Raw genomic sequence first — 18,026 nt, forward strand, 5'->3', positions numbered from 1 at the left:
TAGCATGGGAAAATACAAGTTTACAATTTTAACTTCAAAAGCTTACACAGACCCCACCACGTTAATTAGGTCTCACACAAGAACTTAAGTCCTCTGATTACCAGTCCAATCGAGCTAACAAGTTACAATGCATATAAATCATTCAAAAGGTTCTCTAGGCAACTGTCCATTTTTCTTCCAACTAGAAATTGATTCATCCTAATGCTAATTGTTAATAAAATAAGAGAATTCTGTACATTACCACTGCCGCATGAGGTTACCATGTCCCCTTTATCTGTCCTTTGTTGTTAGATATTTTACTGCTTCAGTGGGTTGCATCCATGTGGAGGTCACTTAGCTCGACCTGTACAACCATTTTCTGTACTCTGCTGGGCAAACGCTCATCTCACTGGTCACTATCGTCAGACTGACCGTCTCCCTGGAGGAACTTTCCGTTGTCTCATTCCGGTAGCACTTCTACCGATGGCCCGAGTCGGTGGACGCCGTCATCTTTCCTACAGCTTGCCTGATACTCGCCAGTCATCAATGGGAAGAAACGCCGTCCGAAGTCGCAGAATTCCCTTCCGCTGGTCAACATCGTGGGTCCAAAAGAAAAAAGGAACAGAAAAAAACGGGGTTGAAACCTGCGTGAAACCACATTTATTATCCCCTTGTTGTGCCCTCTTTTTCGTTGCAGAAGTTTTCTCATGGAGCCTTCCTACTGGTCCTTAAGTTGTTCAGTCACCACTCCTCCTCAAGAGCGCTCTTTTCAGGGAACGTGAGTTCAATTCGCTTTCTGCGAATGCCTTCGCTTCGGGCGTTACGCTTATCGTGGGCAACTCGCACGCAACCTTTGGACCTTTGTTTGCATTGACATACATTTTGCATAGAGTATTTTTTCTTACTAGTGTTTTCAAACAACAATATTTCTATCTAGACAGACAAATTACTTCTTTTTTTTTGTACTTCATTTTAAGGTAATTCAATTATGTTCTCTATTAACAATTTGTTTCTTTACTAACAGTACAAGTATTTCTTGGTTATTATTGTATTCTTGTTAAATCTTGAATGAATGATCCTTTTGACGAAAAGTCCTTATTCAGATCTAACAATGGACAGAGGGACAAAATCCAGATGATTGGAGTAGAGCTCTCATAGTACTCATATACAAACAGGGAAATAAAACTGAATGTGAGAATTAAAGAGGTATTTCCATAGTACTGAATGTTCCTGGTAAGATTTTATGCAAGTATACTTGAGAAATGGTTGAGAAGGATTGGGAAGAGAAGCTGGATTCAGGCCAAATAGAGGCTTTCAGGATCAGATTTTCACTTTATGACAAATAATTCAGAAATCATGGGAATATAACAAAGTTCTATATTTATGTTTTGTAGATAAGGAAAAGGCATATGACAAAATGCCAGGAGAAAAGATATTCAAAACACTACAGTTGTATGGTGTCAATGGGGCATTATATCAAGCAATACTTAGTTTTTATTTGAGTTGTAAGTCAGCAGTTAGAATTGTAGGAAGTACAGGAAGATGGTATTATGTTAACTCTGGTGTCAGACATGGACCTACATTATCCCCTCTGTTATTTATTATCTATATGGATCGCATTATGAAGGTAAGTGGTATTAAACCTAATATCAAAATTGGAGATGTTAATCTCAGCTCTTTACTTTATGTGGATGATGTTAAACTTCTAAATAAATCTGGTACAAGTCTGCAAGATTCCCTGACTAAATTGAATAATTGTTGTAATAGAGTTGGTATGAAGTTCAGCAATAATCTACACTATAAAACAAGGCTTTGAAGATTTGCTCCAATGAACAAGAACTTAAAGACGAATTAAACGTTATCAGCAATGCCTTCCTAAAAGATGGCTACAGCCAAAATACTATCAACAAAATTCTTCACAAGACCTCACTTAAAAACAAAAAATAAACTAGATTACAATAAAATAACCATTCCACACATTGAAGGGATATCAAATAAACAGAATATTACAGAAATATAACCTTAAAGCCACCTTTAAACCTCCTGCAAAATTAAAGAACTTACTCAACTTATCGAAGGATCCACTCCCTCCACTGGCCCACTGTGGAATATACTGTATTCACTGCTCCTGTAATTTGCCCTATATAGGGGAAACAGGATGCACAATTCCCATCAGAAGAAAGAAACATAACACATTAAATATAATAACTACAGTCAAGCTGGCCTTTCTGATCATGCGCTGAATACTTTATATAGAATTGACTGGAAAGCACCTATTATTTATATCACACCAAGATGGTATGAACATAAATTTAAGGAGGCCTGTGAGATTCTTATCAACCACCCTAATCTTAACAATAATGAGAGTCTAAAAATCCCAAGAATATGGAAAGCATATATAACTTAACCTTTAACCTTTCTCCCTAAGAGTGAATTATAAATAGGCCATAGATAATCGAGGATCTTAAATCTAATATAACAATTGACATGTATAGTAAAAATGACATCATTTTTACTATAATAAAACAATCTATATTAGAAATATATACACGTCAGCATAAGAATAATGTTTAATTTGCCAAATATTTCGGTCTGAATATTACAGACCATCTTCAGTGGCTACATAGGAATAGTTTTTAAAAACCAAAGTGGAATACAAACAATTGATCATTCATACATAAAATGAGCCGCGTGATGTCATATCGCTAAGTATTAGAAGAGTAAACATTTAAAATAATAATAATAATTAAAGATATTAATTCAGAAATTCATATAATGATCTTAAATAACATTAGACTGATAAAAAAAATAAATAAATAAAAATTTAAAAAAAAATAATAATAATAATATAATGTGTTATCCTGTTATAATTTAATGTGTTAAACTTTCCCAAATTTTTGATATAGATATACAGTCATTACGATTTAAGTTAGGATGTTGAAATAAGGCCTCTACACTTTCTTTAAATAAACGTTCAAATTTGTAGTGGCATCTGTGTAGGAGGAGAGTCTTGGACCAAAGGATGTTGCGGTTTGTTTCTAATCCATGCTGAGCTAATCCAGATTTCTCAGGTTTGTTGTGTTGAATTGATGACTGATGCTCTTGAATTCTTTTTTTCCATGGAACGTCCAGTTTGTCCAAAGTAAGAAAGATTACAATTACAAGGAACTTGATACACACCAGGTAGAGATAAGGTTGAGCGTTTATCTTTAGATGAAGGAAAATGGGTGGATAATTTGTTAATAGGTGTATAAGTGGCTGTTAGATCATATTTCTTTAGAATTCTAGAAATTGGTTCCGAAATCTTGGAAATGTAAGGAATTGGAACTCGGCGTATTGAATCTTGGTTGTTCTGTGTTGGTTTATAAGAATCGAAAAGATGTTGTGTACTGTTTTCGGAGAGGCCATTTAGTTTCATGTGATGTTTGATAGTCGAAAGTTCCTTTTGTAATAAATGAGAAGTTGAACAGTTAGTTTTGGCTCGTCGGATTAAACATTTTATAACTCCTGTTTTTTGACAAGGGTGATGAGCAGATTCTTTGAGAATATAACGACCTGTGAAAGTTGGTTTTCTGTAAACTGTTGTAGTAAGAATACAAGAAGGTGAACGGATGAGAAGGACGTCTAAAAAGGATAACTTGTTGTCTTTTTCAATTTCCATGGTAAACTTTATACAAAGATGTAAGGAATTGATACTACTTAAAAGGAAGGTAAGGAGTCTCTGTAGTGAGGTCATACAGCAAAGATGAGGTTCCATTCGATATTAACTAGAAAATCGAGATATGGAATCTTTTTAGGGACAATAGAGAAATCATGTCCTTTTGAGAGGATGAGTGTTTCATTATCGGTTAAAGGCCGACCGGATACGTTGACGATCCAATTATCTGGAACTTGGAAAGGCTTGATTTGTTTAGAAACAAGAACATCATATTTGTGGTTTAGATGTCGATTCTGTTTTTTATAAGAACGTTGTAAAGAGCATTTAGCTACATCCAGAACTATGTTTGAAAGATGTGGTTCTAAGTTTGTGGAGATATAGATACAGAGATCAGAAACTAGCTGAATGTTAATAGCCAGATCATGTTTAGCTGCTTTGAGTGTATTACGGATTAAAGATAAACTAGTGTTCCTGTAAATATTATGAGCTCCAGGAGATTTAATGGTTTCTTTAATCATAGTGAAATCAGGAATTATCTTGTTGTCGCGGCATTTTTTTAAAAAGATGATCCTCGCTCGTAACTTACCTTGAGTTACTGATAGTTTGCTATCTCCTCCAACTTTTAGATGGAGAGCATTAGCTCTCCATATAAAAGTTGCTTCTTCGCTACTTAAAGCCAAGCTTCCTCCTTCAAACATATCTCCTTCTGAAAACAAAGCTATACATTCCTTAAGAAACAACAGTCGCCTCATCATTACCAAAGCTGACAAGGGAAAAGCAATAGTAATTATGGACTCTTCAAACTATAGAAGAAAACTTTCCCTTTTACTTTGAGATCACTTAACATACCAGGAACTCAATTACAATCCAACCAACAGACAAATGAAGAAATAAAATTCCCTTCTAGATGAAGTCATAAGTTTAGATGTAGACACTATTGAAAGACAAAAAACTCATTTTGGTAGACCATAAAACCACTCAGGTTTTATGGTCTACCAAAAATACATAAGACAAATATTCCTCTTTGCCCTATAGTGGATTGTATTGATTCTCCTACCTATCGTATAGCCAAATATCTATCTAAATTATTGAAGTCACACATTGGCAACTAACACTCTTTTTTGAAAAACTTCTCTTTACAACCTATAGATCTTATGGTTGCCTTTGATATAGAATCTTTATATACGAATGTACCTCTCAAAGAGACTTTGGAATTACTAGCTGACATCTTCCTACAAGATATTATAAAGCTATTTGATTTCGTAATGCACTCTGGATATTTCTTATGTCAAAATAAATTTTACAACCAAGTGGAAGGAACAGCTATGGGAAGTCCACTCTCTCTCCTGCTCTTGCAAACTTGTATTTAGAACATCTAGAAGAAGTCCTGTTCTCATCTATATTCCCTCAACCATCCTTTCGGGTTAGATATATAGACGACATCTTTGCTGTATGGCCTCACTGCAGAGACTCCTTACCTTCTTTTTTAAGCAATATCAATTCCTTACATCCTCGTATAGTTTACCATGGAAATTGAAAAAGACAACAAGTTATCCTTTTTAGATGTCCTTCTCATCCGTTCACCTCCTGGTATTCTTACTACAACAGTTTACAGAAAACCAACTTTCACAGGTCGTTATATTCTCAAAGAATCTGCTCATCACCCTTGTCAAAAAAAAAGGGTTCATAAAATGTTTAATCCGACGAGCCAAAACTAACTGTTCAACTTCTCATCTATTACAAAAGGAACTTTCGACTATCAAACATCACATGAAACTAAATGGCTTCTTCGAAAAGGGTATACAACATCTTTTCGATTCTTACAAACCAACACAGAACAACCAAGATTCAATACATCGAGTTCCAATTCCTTACATTTCCAGGATTAATGAACCAATTTCCAGAATTCTAAAGAAATATGATCTAACAGCCACTTATACACCTATTAACAAATTATCCACCCATTTTCCTTCATCTAAAGATAAACGCTCAACCTTATCTCTACCTGGTGTGTATCAAGTTCCTTGTAATTGTAATCTTTCTTACTTTGGACAAACTGGACGTTCCATAGAAAAAAGAATTCAAGAGCATCAGTCATCAATTCAACACAACAAACCTGAGAAATCTGGATTAGCTCACCATGGATTAGAAACAAACCACAACATCCTTTGGTTCAAGACTCTCCTCCTACACAGATGTCACTACAAATTTGAACGTTTATTTAAAGAAAGTGTAGAGGCCTTACTTCAATGTCCTAACTTAAATCGTAATGACTGTATATCTATATCGAAAATTTGGAAAAGTTTAATCAGGATAACACATTAATTTTTTTTTAATCAGTCTAATGTTATTTAAGATCATTATATGAATTTCTGAATTAATATCTTTAATTATTATTTTTTTTAAATGTTTATTCTTCTAATACTTAGCGATATGACATCACACGGCTCGTTCTATGTATGAATGATCAATTGTTCGTATTCCACTTTGTTTTTTTAAAACTATTCCTATGTAGCCACCGAAGATGGTCTGTAATATTCAGACCGAAATATCTGGCAAATTAAACATTATTCTTGTGCTGATGTGTATTTATTTCTAATCATTATGTCACAAGTATCGTTAAAAAATCAAAACAATCTATATGAAAGAATGTTTCTCTGATGTTGTCTTAAATAAAATATAGCTTTGATGTAGTTATTTTATTTTATTTCATTTATTTATTTTAATTTTATTTTCACTAGAGGTCATGCTACTAGAATAACTGTTGATCAAATCATTGTCTCTTTAGCATACTGTGTGAAATAATTTAGCTTGTCTGTAAATATATGTGTATGCTCCAGATGATGACCTTAATATGAAGGTCGAAACATTGGGAAATTAAAAATTATTATTTATAACACAATTGTAGAGTCTATAATTTGTCTAAAATGAATGCTGATCACTGTGTAACACTAAAGGAAAGGATAGATCCAAAGGCGATCTGGCCTACATCATACACCTCTGGATCCATTTTAAAGAAAGGTTTGGAGAAACCTGTGCCATTGCTCTTAACATCTCGAAGAGTTTAAGCAACTTTTAAATTACTGTGTGTAAATATGTGTCTTAGCATCCTGTACCCCCTCCTTGAGGGGGTACAGGATGATCAGCATTCATTTGTCTAAAATGAATGCTGATCACTGTGTAACACTAAAGGAAAGGATAGATCCAAAGGCGATCTGGCCTACATCATACACCTCTGGATCCATTTTAAAGAAAGGTTTGGAGAAACCTGTGCCATTGCTCTTAACATCTCGAAGAGTTTAAGCAACTTTTAAATTACTGTGTGTAAATATGTGTCTTAGCATCCTGTACCCCCTCCTTGAGGGAACATATCAAGAAATTGATGATGATGGTATTTTTGTTGATGTTATCAGCATTTTGTTCTTTCTATATTATAGTCTCTTATAAGTGGTGGATGTGGGATACTCCAACCACAGTAAATGTTCAATTTAATGTTATCTGAAAGAACTAATGCTGATCTAATGTAGCTAGTATTATATCTGAGATGACAGTTAAATTTGTAAAGAGCATTGTTGACATAATAATACCTCCCATGGTGCTATAGTAGTGTTGTGTTTTAGTAAAATTTGTAATTTTTTACTAAAACACAAGTAAATTTTACTTTACCACAAGTAAATTGTCTTTACTTGTGGTAAAGACAATTTTGTAATTAGAATGTTTGAAGATACATTCGATGGCCAATCTTTATAAATAGTCGGGGTAATATGATAAGAATTAGGTGAAGAAAATTATAAGAGTAATTTAATTTCCAGTATTTAGTATTTCCAATAGGGTGAAGAATGAGAAATTGAAAATCATAAGTATATTACCATGATATGATAAAAATGAATTAAGAATAAGGGTTATGATGACAAATTATTCGATACACAGGCAGTGTAAAAGTAATGGATGGGAGTTTTTGGAAGTGTGGATTTGTATGAGAGGCACAGCCTACACTTGAATGTGTTTAGTATCAGGAGTCTTAAAAAACTAGTAACTGATATGAGACCTAACACAAACAGTCAGGAAAACTAAATTATAATGGGAGGAATAGTGAGAATATGAATGTAAGAGCAACAATATTATGTAACTGTGTTACTGATGGGATGGCATTATCATGGAAACGATTACAAGGAGAGAATGATTGCAACTTCGTATTCATTTGATTTGGATGCATCAAATGTGTGCAATGGTGTCTACATGTATAAGGCACTAGAGAAGAACAGCAATTTGCAAGTTATCCAACTGTCACGCAGACTACAGACAAGAATATACAAAAGAACATGCAGGTAGCTTATTATGTCTGTACAGGAATGCTAGGAGTATAAGAATCAAAGGGTAGAGTTTGTTGCCTTGGTCAATATAGTGGGACCTCAGATTGTAGTCATTAGTGAGACCTGGCTATCAGAATCAGACATACTACTGGTGAGTGTAAAGGGTACAGTATTTTTAGGAAGGACAGACAGGATAGAAGTGCTGCTAATCATATATTGAATGACTTGAATCCAGTGAGTGTTGAGTGTTAAGCCCTACGATTGTAATACCAGTAATAGTATTTCATGTGCAGCAAGTTTGAAGCCATCTGGTGTGAGGTGGAATCTAACAAGATCAAATGAATATTGTAGTGTTGTTAAAGCCGTGATGGATTGGTTGCTAGTGATGAAGAAATGCATCACTAATTAAAGACGATGGGTGCAAAAAGAGTAATCATAATGCAGCAGTTTAAACATTGATTGGGTAAAAGTAAAATCTCATGAGAAGACTGAAACTGAATTTATTGAGCTGTTGAGAGACAACTTCCTCAGTCAGCATATAACAGAAGGAAATTAAGGTCATACAGTGTTAGATTTGATTATAGTGTCAGAGGAGATTTCAGTTAAAGATGTGATTATTCTGCCTCCAGTTAGTGAAAGTGACCATGCAGTACTCACTTGGGAAGTGGCTAAGTTTATGAATATTATATTCAAAAATGATTACATAGTGAACTACAAAGCAGCAAATTATGACCAACTGATGAGTATGCTGGATTCTGCAGCATGGTATCAGTTATCGAATGAGAAAGATATTGACAGTGCATAGGCAGTGCTCAAAAAAATACTTAAATGATGCAATATCAGAATGTGTCCCGAGAGTTCAAAAAATAAACAGGGTAGGAGTCAAATGGATGTGTAATTTTATTATGCATAAGATTTGCAAGGAAAGGATGATGTCTATTATGAAAATTATAAGCAGCAGGCCAGAAGAGTCACAACTGTTGTACAGAGAGCTAAATCTGAGTACGAGAAGAAACTGGCTCTACAAGCTAAAGACAACCCCAAAAATTTTTTATCGATATGATGAAAGTAAACAAAAGAATGAATATGAAAGAATTATTCTCCTGAATGCAGATAGTGTAAGGGTGACATATGTAGTAGAGGTTGTTCAACAAATGAGTGCCCATTTTGATAAAAAGCTATCAACCTTGTGTATGCAACATTGCACTCACTGCTGCCTCTTCAATGAATGAATGAAGAAACTCAGGTATATGAGGAGGAGGTATTAGAGCTGTTGCAAACTAAACAAGAATTCAGCAATAGGAATATGCTTGGATATCAACATGGATGCTAAGAGTGTTCAGCTGAACTGACTATTTTGACCAGGATATATAAATTGAGTCTCAGAACAGGGAAGATTCTACAGGGGTGGAAAGAAGGTATGGTAATCCCACTGCACTAGGGTGGTGCAAAAACTGATGTATCCAACCACTGACCTATTAGTATTTCTGAAGCGATGGTGAAGATTTTCAAAAAGTTGGTTAGGGTTCATATTCAGAAATGGTTTCACGGAGAATCTCTGTGAAATCACGGATTTACTAAGAGAAGGTCATGTTTTAGCAACTTGCTCACATTCTGTAATAATATTACCATTTAGTTAGACAAGGCGAATGGATACACACCATGATACCTTTGGATTTTCCTAAGGCTTTTGACAGAATATAGCATGGAAGACTGCTGCATAAATTAGAGAATATGGGTCTATATTATAAAATATTAATGTAGATAAGAGGATGGCTGACTGAAAGTGGTATATGGAGGATGTGAGTCTGCAAGATTTAAGGTAACCATTGGAGTATCACAAGTATGAGTCCTTGCCCTTTGTTATTTAATATGTACATTAGAGACATTGGGAAGGATTTGACAGGTGACATACAGCTGTTTGCTGATGATGCAAAGATAGGCAGGGTAATCAGGAATGTGGTTGATCTGCAGTAGTTGCAGAATACTTAGGTGGGAATTGAGGGCATTGGAAAACTGAGTTTAATATTAGTAAATGTAAAGTCATGCACTTCAGTTAGATTAGATATCCAATGTCATATTATATTGTGCCAGTGATCATGCAGTACTCACTTGGGAAGTGGCTAAGTTTATGAATATTATACCTGTATTCAGAAATGATTACATACTGAACTTCAAAGTAGCAAATTATGACCAACTGATGAATATGCTGGATTCTGCAGCATGGGATTATGTTAGAAGAAACTGATCAGGCTAGGGATCTTGAAGTTTTAGTACATAGGAATTGAATTTCAAGGACCATATAGCAACGATCAACTCAGAGTTTAATTGCAATGCTGAAACAAACTTTGACATGTAAAGATATGTATGTCTTTTTGCCTATATACTATCAGTAATGTAGAATACTAATTATGAAGACAGATTAAGAATTTGTAGACTGCAGATGCTAGCAAATAGGGAAAAGAGAGGTGATATGATTGCCACTTTCAAACTTCTTAAAGAATCATACAGGATTTCAGTTGAAGGATGAGAAGGCATCCGGAAGCTGAGAATGAATGTGGTGAAGAAAGGGATAAGAACAAGATTTATCTCTCATAGAGTGGTGCATGATTGGAATGGATTGCCATTGGATGTTGTGTGTGCAAGCAGTGTGAATGAATTCAAGAACAAGTATGACAGCTGGTGTGTGGCCTCCATTCATGAGCCCCTGACTCCCTGGAGGCCTCTCTTAATAATAATAATAATAATCATTTCAGACTTTGTTGTATAATTTTGCATTCATATAATGACTTGATCTTTTTACAGTCAAATTTAAAAGGCAAAAAATTTTTTGTCTCACATTCAATAATGAATTGTAATCTATCAGTAAAGGAGTTAAATTTATTTGTGTATACACACTGGCTGTTTCAAATTACAAAATAAACCTTAGTTTCTTTTGTTCTTACATGATACTGGCCAGTGTATCGTGTAAGAACATGATCATGTAAAGATGGTTTTTTGTTTCACAAATTTGCTTCCTGAAGAAAAATCCTACTCTCTGTGTGTGCGTGTGAGAGAGAGAGTGAGTGAGAGCATTTGTCGGAAAAATAATCTTTTTTAAATTACTGTATCTAAATATAAGTTGAACAATATAAAATCTTGAATCACACCACAGTACTGTTGAGCATCATAAATATCAGTAATCATTTGTAAAAATTTCTAAAAATAATCAATAGTCAAAATAAAGAAATAAAAATGGCAATAAATTTTATGCAAAACAAGCATCACCTAGCAATAAAAATAATTCATATAAAAATAAAACATACTAGTAGAAAGGTATTGGAATGTTGCTAAAGCCAGCTGAGGAGAAATAAAATTCTTTCCCTGATGGCCGCCACCTACTTTAGCAAAATCAGAAAAATCTTGCTTTACTTGGGCCTCTTTTCTTCTTTGTTTGCGGCGATTATCAGCTAATAAAGTAGAAATATAAATATGTCACACAAATAATATATAAAAGTAGAAACTGCTCTAAGAATTCTGCTACACTGGTAAAAACAGATTTGGTTTTAGCATGTTACACATAATTTCTAGCAACTGCTTCTCTGGTAAAAATTATTCTGCCTTTATACTATGTGTACTGTGATCAATGCAGGTAATCTTATAATGGAAACTTGGGATTAAAAAAAAAAGCTGTTTCAGAAGATGTAGCACATTAGTTCCTTGTATAGACAATAGTCAGAGGTGAATAGCAGATGGAATGAAAATGGAAGAGGATTCTCAGTGGGCAGGCCACAGAAATAAGTGGCAATAGCTGGGAATAACAATCAACAAATTTTAGTGACCCTTGGGAAAGTTCAGCAATTACTGAAACATTAAACTACATTTATGACTAAACAAACATACATAATAACCACATAACCACAGTAATAAGTTTTAATAAGTAAATATTTCATCCTAAGTATTTTAGGACATCATCAGTACAGTTAATTCAAACAATACTAAGAATAACATACAGTTAGGGCACATGATTACAATGGAATCCCAGTATGCGTGCAGTAGCATGTTATAGAATTAAATTAAAATACATTAAAACTTTACATTAAGGGAAAAATACTAAGGAAAGTGATCAGATCTTAATCCACCTTTACCACGAGTTGACTAGAGTGGCACTACCCTGAGTTGCCCCAGACTTGCACTACATGCAGGTGCAAACTTGACTTACTTGTCCATTTGCTCACTTCGGAAATAGGATTAAAAACCAAGTGTATTTATATAAAATTACTCGGTATCTTGAATACATAAGAACATATATAAAGAAATTATTTAACACAATTTTGTATGACAATTTCCCATACTTGAGGAATAGCAAGAACGTCATTACGGTTCAGATTTGGTCTGTGAAGTAAGGTTTCAGCACTTTCTTTATATAAACGTTCATGTTTATATAAAGATCTATGTAAAAGTTTGGACTTTTCCCAATGGATCCTATGGTTTGGGTTTTCGACACCATGTTGAGCGAGGCCTGATTTCTGCGGTTTGATAAGACGAATATGGTCTTGATGTTTCGAAATGCGTTTCTGAACAGATCTACCTGTCTGTCCATAGTAAGACAATTTACCAGAGCATAGAACTTCGTACACGCCAGGTAGCATCAAAGGTGAGAATTTATCTTTAGGAGAAGGTAACAAGTTTGTATTTATTCATAATTTTTGAAAGACGTTCGGAGATGCCTTTGACATAAGGTATGGGAATCTTATGGGCTTGTTCTCGTCTAGGTTGATGTGTGGGGAAGTGACTGATAATTTTTTTAGTTGTTTTAGGATTGTATCTATTTAGTATGGCTGTAATTTTGATTATTTCCAATTCTTGGTTTAGAGATTCTTCGGAGGAGCAGAATCTGAGTGCTCTGGTTACTAATGATTTAATGATGCCAAATTTTTGAGATGGAAATAATCAAAAATACAGCTATACTAAATGGATACAATCTTAAAACAACTCAAAAAATCATCAGTCACACTCCAAAATTATGAAGAAATACAGAAATACAAACTTGCTGCTACCTACAAACCTATCAACCAGATCTATAACTTGCTACCTTCTCCTAAAGATAAACTCTCCCCTTTGATGCTACCTGGCGTGTACGAGGTCCCATGCTCCAGTAAATTGTCTTACTATGGACAGACAGGTAGATCTGTTCAGAAACGCATTTCAGAACATCAAGACCATATCCGTTTTATCAAACTGCAGAAATCAGGCCTTGCTCAACACGGTGTCGAAAACTCAAACCATAGGATCCAATGGGAAAAGTCCAAACTTTTACATAGATCTTTATATAAACATGAAAGTTTATATAAAGAAAGTGCTGAAGCCCTATTTCACAGACCAAATCTAAACTGTAATGACGTTCTTGCTGGGAAATTTTCATACAAGATACATCTAGAGGGAATCTGCAATTTTTGTATACCAATGCTAGAAGCATTAGAAATAAGAGAGAAGAATTTTTGGCATTAGTCAGTGAAATCTCACCAAAAGTTGTAGGCATTAGTGAAACTTGGCTGTCAGCAGAAGATGTGGTCACTGGAATTGAATGTGATGGGTACAGTATTTTCAGGGAGGATAGAGAAGATAGAACAGGAGGAGGAGTACTGTTGATGATAGCTGATGTGTTGCAGCCAAAGAAAGTAGTATATCATGATGATAGACATGTGAATGAGAGTTCATTTGAGGCAGTCTGGTGCGAAATAGTGACCAACGCAACCAAATATACAGTTGGATGCTGCTATAGGCCAGGGAGTACAGGGGGAGATATTGAATTCATGCATCAGCAACTTAGTGCAATGAGTGAAGGCTTAGTGATTATTATGGGGGATTTTAATTATGGTGATATCAATTGGAAGGAGGAAATATCACGTAGCAAAAAGGAAATGGAGTTCATACATCTGCTACGAGATAATTACTTGAAACAGCACGTAACTGAAGGGACACGTGGTGTGAGAGTGTTGGACCTGGTTATTGGTTCAGAGGTTATATGCATAAGTAAGGTGACCTCGTTACCTCCAGTTGGTGAAAGCGATCATGTGGTATTGACTTGGGAGGTTGCAAAATCTGTGGATTTTTCTATTAAGAAGGGGTATGTACGAAACTACAGGTTAGGCAATTATAACAAGCTTCGGAGTGAGCTTGCAGCCATCCCATGGCAGAACATATTGCAAGGGAAAGATGTTAGCAGAGCTTGGGATAAAATCAGTGGGTATCTGAGGAAAGCAATATCAGATTGTGTCCCCATGGTCAGGAGGTCAAACAAGGCAGGCATTAGATGGATGAGCAGTAGTATCAAGCTTGAACTACAAAAAAAGAAAATGTTATGGAGAATTTACAAGGAGAAGGGCGATCAGGACACCCATGAGCAGTACAAGGCTCAAGCTAGGAAGGTTACCAGCATAGTAAGAAAAGCTAAATCAGATTATGAGAAGACCTTAGCCAAAGAGATCAAGGGTAATCCCAAAGAGTTCTTCCGCTATGTGGCAAGTAAGAGGAAGAATGACTTCGGAAGGATAACCTTAGTGGGTGCTGATGGTATTGAGGTGACAAAATCAGATGTAATAGTCGAGTTACTGAGTGATCACTTCTCAAAAGTCTATCACCCAAGTGAGGATATCTCTATACCTATAGCAATACCTAATGTGACAATTGAAGCTAAAGAATCAGAGGTATTAAATATATTGCGAAACTTAAATGCAAACACTGCGGTAGGCTTAGATGGAATATCAGCTCGGGTGTTGCGTGAATGTGCAAATGAATTGTCAACCCCTCTTACCTGGATATTTAATTTAAGTTTGAACTCTGGTATGGTCCCTAGGGAGTGGAAGTTAGGCAAAGTGGTTCCTTTGCATAAGGGTGGCTCTAAAACTGCAGTATTGAATTACAGACCAATCACCATCTCAGGAGTAGTGGTAAAAGTATTGGAAAAGTTGGTTAAAGACAAAATTCAAGAATGGGTGGATCAGGATATGATACTCTATAGAGGCCAACATGGTTTTGTTAAAGGTAGATCCTGCCTTAGCAATCTATTAACTATCCATAATAGAATAACATCAGAGTTGGACAAAGGAACTGGCTACACAGTGGTACTTCTGGATTTTGCTAAGGCTTTTGACAGGATACCCCATAGAACACTGTTACGCAAATTGGAGCAGATGGGAATGGATATTAAATTGGTGATATGGATAGGAGAATGGCTCAGGGAGAGATACCATAAGGTGGTGTATGGAGGAGCCGAGTCCAGAATGAGGCAGGTGACCAGTGGTGTGCCTCAGGGCTCTGTGCTTGGGCCAATGTTGTTTAATTTGTATATAAATGATATAGGAAACGGCTTAAAGGGAGATATTCAGTTGTTTGCTGATGATGCAAAGTTGTGTAGTGCAATAAAAAATCAAGCTGATGTTGAAAGTTTGCAGGAGGATTTAAATAAGCTGGTAAAATGGGCAAAAGAAAATGGATGTCAGTTCAATGTGGAAAAGTGTAAAATCTTGCATTTTGGGATTAAAAGATTACCAGCTGTGTACTACATAGATGGAAAGGTACTCCAAGAGATTGATGAGGCTAGGGACTTAGGGGTATTGGTAGATAAGGAGATGAAGTTCAGAGGACACATTGCTAAGGTGTCCAAGATTGCACATAGGATTACTTGGTTGTTGAGGAACACACTGACATCCAGAGATAAAGAGGTTATTATTCCCCTTTATAAAGCATTGATACTTCCACATTTGGATTACTGTGCTCAGGTCTGGTCACCTGGATTCCTTGGAGATGAGGAGGCTGTGGAGAGGGTTCAGAGAAGAGTGACCAAGTTGGTGAGTGATATAAAAAATGCTCCCTACATTGATAGATTGAGAGCTTGTGGATTGCAGAGATTGGCTGATAGGCGAAGAAGAGGGGATATGATAGAAACATTCAAATTACTAAAAGGTTTTTATAGGATTGATGCAGGGGAAATGTTTCAGCTGTGTGATAGTGATGGAAGAACAAGAGGTCATCTCTGGAAATTAAAGAAGAGTGTGGTTAACAAAGGTGTCAGAACAAGGTTTTTTGCCTGGAGGGTGGTGAATGAGTGGAATTCATTGCCTGACTTTGTTGTGAGCTCTTCATCTGTAAATGAATTCAAGAAGAGATATGACAGATATTGTTTTGCTAGTTTGGGTCTCCCGCGATGAGTCTACTGACTCCATGGAGATACCCGTAATAATAATAATAATAATAATAATAATAATAATACAAAATTGTGTTAAATAATTTCTTTATATATGTTATCTTATTTTAATGTAATTTTTTTCCCCCTTCAGTTATATTTTAATTTAATTCTATAACACGCTACTGCACGCATATTGGGATTCCATTGTAATCATGCATCCTTACAATATGTTATTCCTAGTATTGTTTGAATTAACTGTACTGATGATGTCCTAAGATGCTTAGGATGAAATATTTACTTATTAAAACTTATTACTGTGGTTATTACGTGTGTTTGTTTAGTCATGAATTCTCCACAGGTTTCATTGTATAATAAAACTATATTTATAGCAATGACAACATCCAAGCCTTGTATTTCTGAATAAGTAAAATGTTTTTCTAAAGATAGAAAAAAATGATGACAACCAAGACCTTCAGCAACATCACAGTACAATAAAATTATTTAAAAAAAAAAAAATGAGATGTTGGATAACAGGCAGCTAATTATTGAAATGACACAAGAAACGGACTATTAAGAGCACGCTATGTTTGGTCTCTGGAACAGGTTTCTCAGATTATCATACCATTGCTATAGGTTTCTAACCTTTTATAGGCAGAGCCATAACATTTATTGTAACCAGCTGTTAATTTGTGAAGATGGTTCCATTGCAAAGGAAAATATTTATGCTGATCTTCTGTAACAAATCTACGAAGATAATTTGATCAGTCATTTACTAGGGTTTCTGAGTCCTAGCTATTTTTCTTTTCCCAGGGAACTCAAGACATTTCATTTCCAAATCCCAATTCCCAGGAGGACTATACAATTTCACTCATGAAAATTATTTTTTAAATGTATTTGTTCTGTATTACATTTTTATAAAATGCATCAATAACTGCTAAATAAATGGCATGATTAAGGCAGAGTTAAATTCTCAAATGAGCTTTCATAGCCAAATTTCAGTATCACACTCTATCTCTCATTATAGTTACAATATATATATATATATATATATACATATATATTATTTTTTCAAAATTATCCCAAATTCTTGCGTTTGTGAGTCCACAATATTTTGAATATCAGTCAATGAACATTCTGCTAGGCATTCAAACTAATCATAAGTTCAAATTTTTGCATCATCTCAATGAACAATAAGGACTTTAAATTTTTCAGGAAATGGCAATATTTTATGCTAAAATATTAATTAAAAAACTTTAATCAACACCTTCCTGTATTTTGGCAATGTTACATTGCCATCTTCTAGGAACATAAAACTATTATATCTGTACGCAGGCACTAACAACTAGCAAATGAGGCTGATGAAGACAACTGAAGTTGGTCCTAGAGTCCTAATGGTGTCCCCTAGCTGGCTAAATTTGATTGTCTTGGCTGTTGGGCTGATGTTCTTAGGATGCAAGCTTCTCAAATTTGGGGCAGTCTCATGCACCCAAATTTGTTGAGGTTTGAGAAGTTTTTTTTAGAGCTGAGGCTGATTCCGGGAATAATCTTTCGTATTTGCTGTGGCATAGTAAAGTGGCTTTCTTCCAGCATATTCTTTGGTGGGTATCTAGAGCATGGTCAGCAAGTCTTGAGTGGCTGTACTGGTGAAACCGGATGTAGTGTTTGTGTTCAGATATTCTGATATTAGCTGTCCTGCCTGTTTGGTCTTCTTCCAGGTATACTCCAAGCAGATCTAGAGGAAGTGGCTGGTCTTTGGTGGAGCAGATAAGGGATGCCAATTTCTTATTGGTTTGTAACAGGTAGTTAGTCAGGTCATATTTTTTTAGGATTTTTGTTAGCTTTCAGACATGCCTAGGATATAAGGAATGGTGATAGATTTAGTATAATCTCTGTTATGAAAGGGGGG

At 35.3% G+C, this 18,026-nt stretch overlaps 1 protein-coding gene across 1 annotated transcript in view; it reads right to left on the bottom strand.

Moving 5' to 3' along the window:
* LOC150108790 (unextended protein-like) overlaps positions 1-18,026 on the bottom strand; it is a 119,642-nt gene that overhangs the window by 28,041 nt on the left and 73,575 nt on the right. Inside the window, exon 4 of the mRNA XM_090414269.1 lies at positions 11,256-11,399. Within this exon, the coding sequence (XP_090270395.1) occupies positions 11,256-11,399 (144 nt within the window). The remainder of the gene's footprint in view (positions 1-11,255; positions 11,400-18,026) is intronic.

The sequence above is a fragment of the Typopeltis vanoorti genome, chromosome 2 (assembly GCF_054136105.1).
Source record: "Typopeltis vanoorti isolate ZY-2024b chromosome 2, IOZ_Tvanoo_1.0, whole genome shotgun sequence".
Taxonomy (NCBI): Eukaryota; Metazoa; Arthropoda; class Arachnida; order Uropygi; family Thelyphonidae; genus Typopeltis; species Typopeltis vanoorti.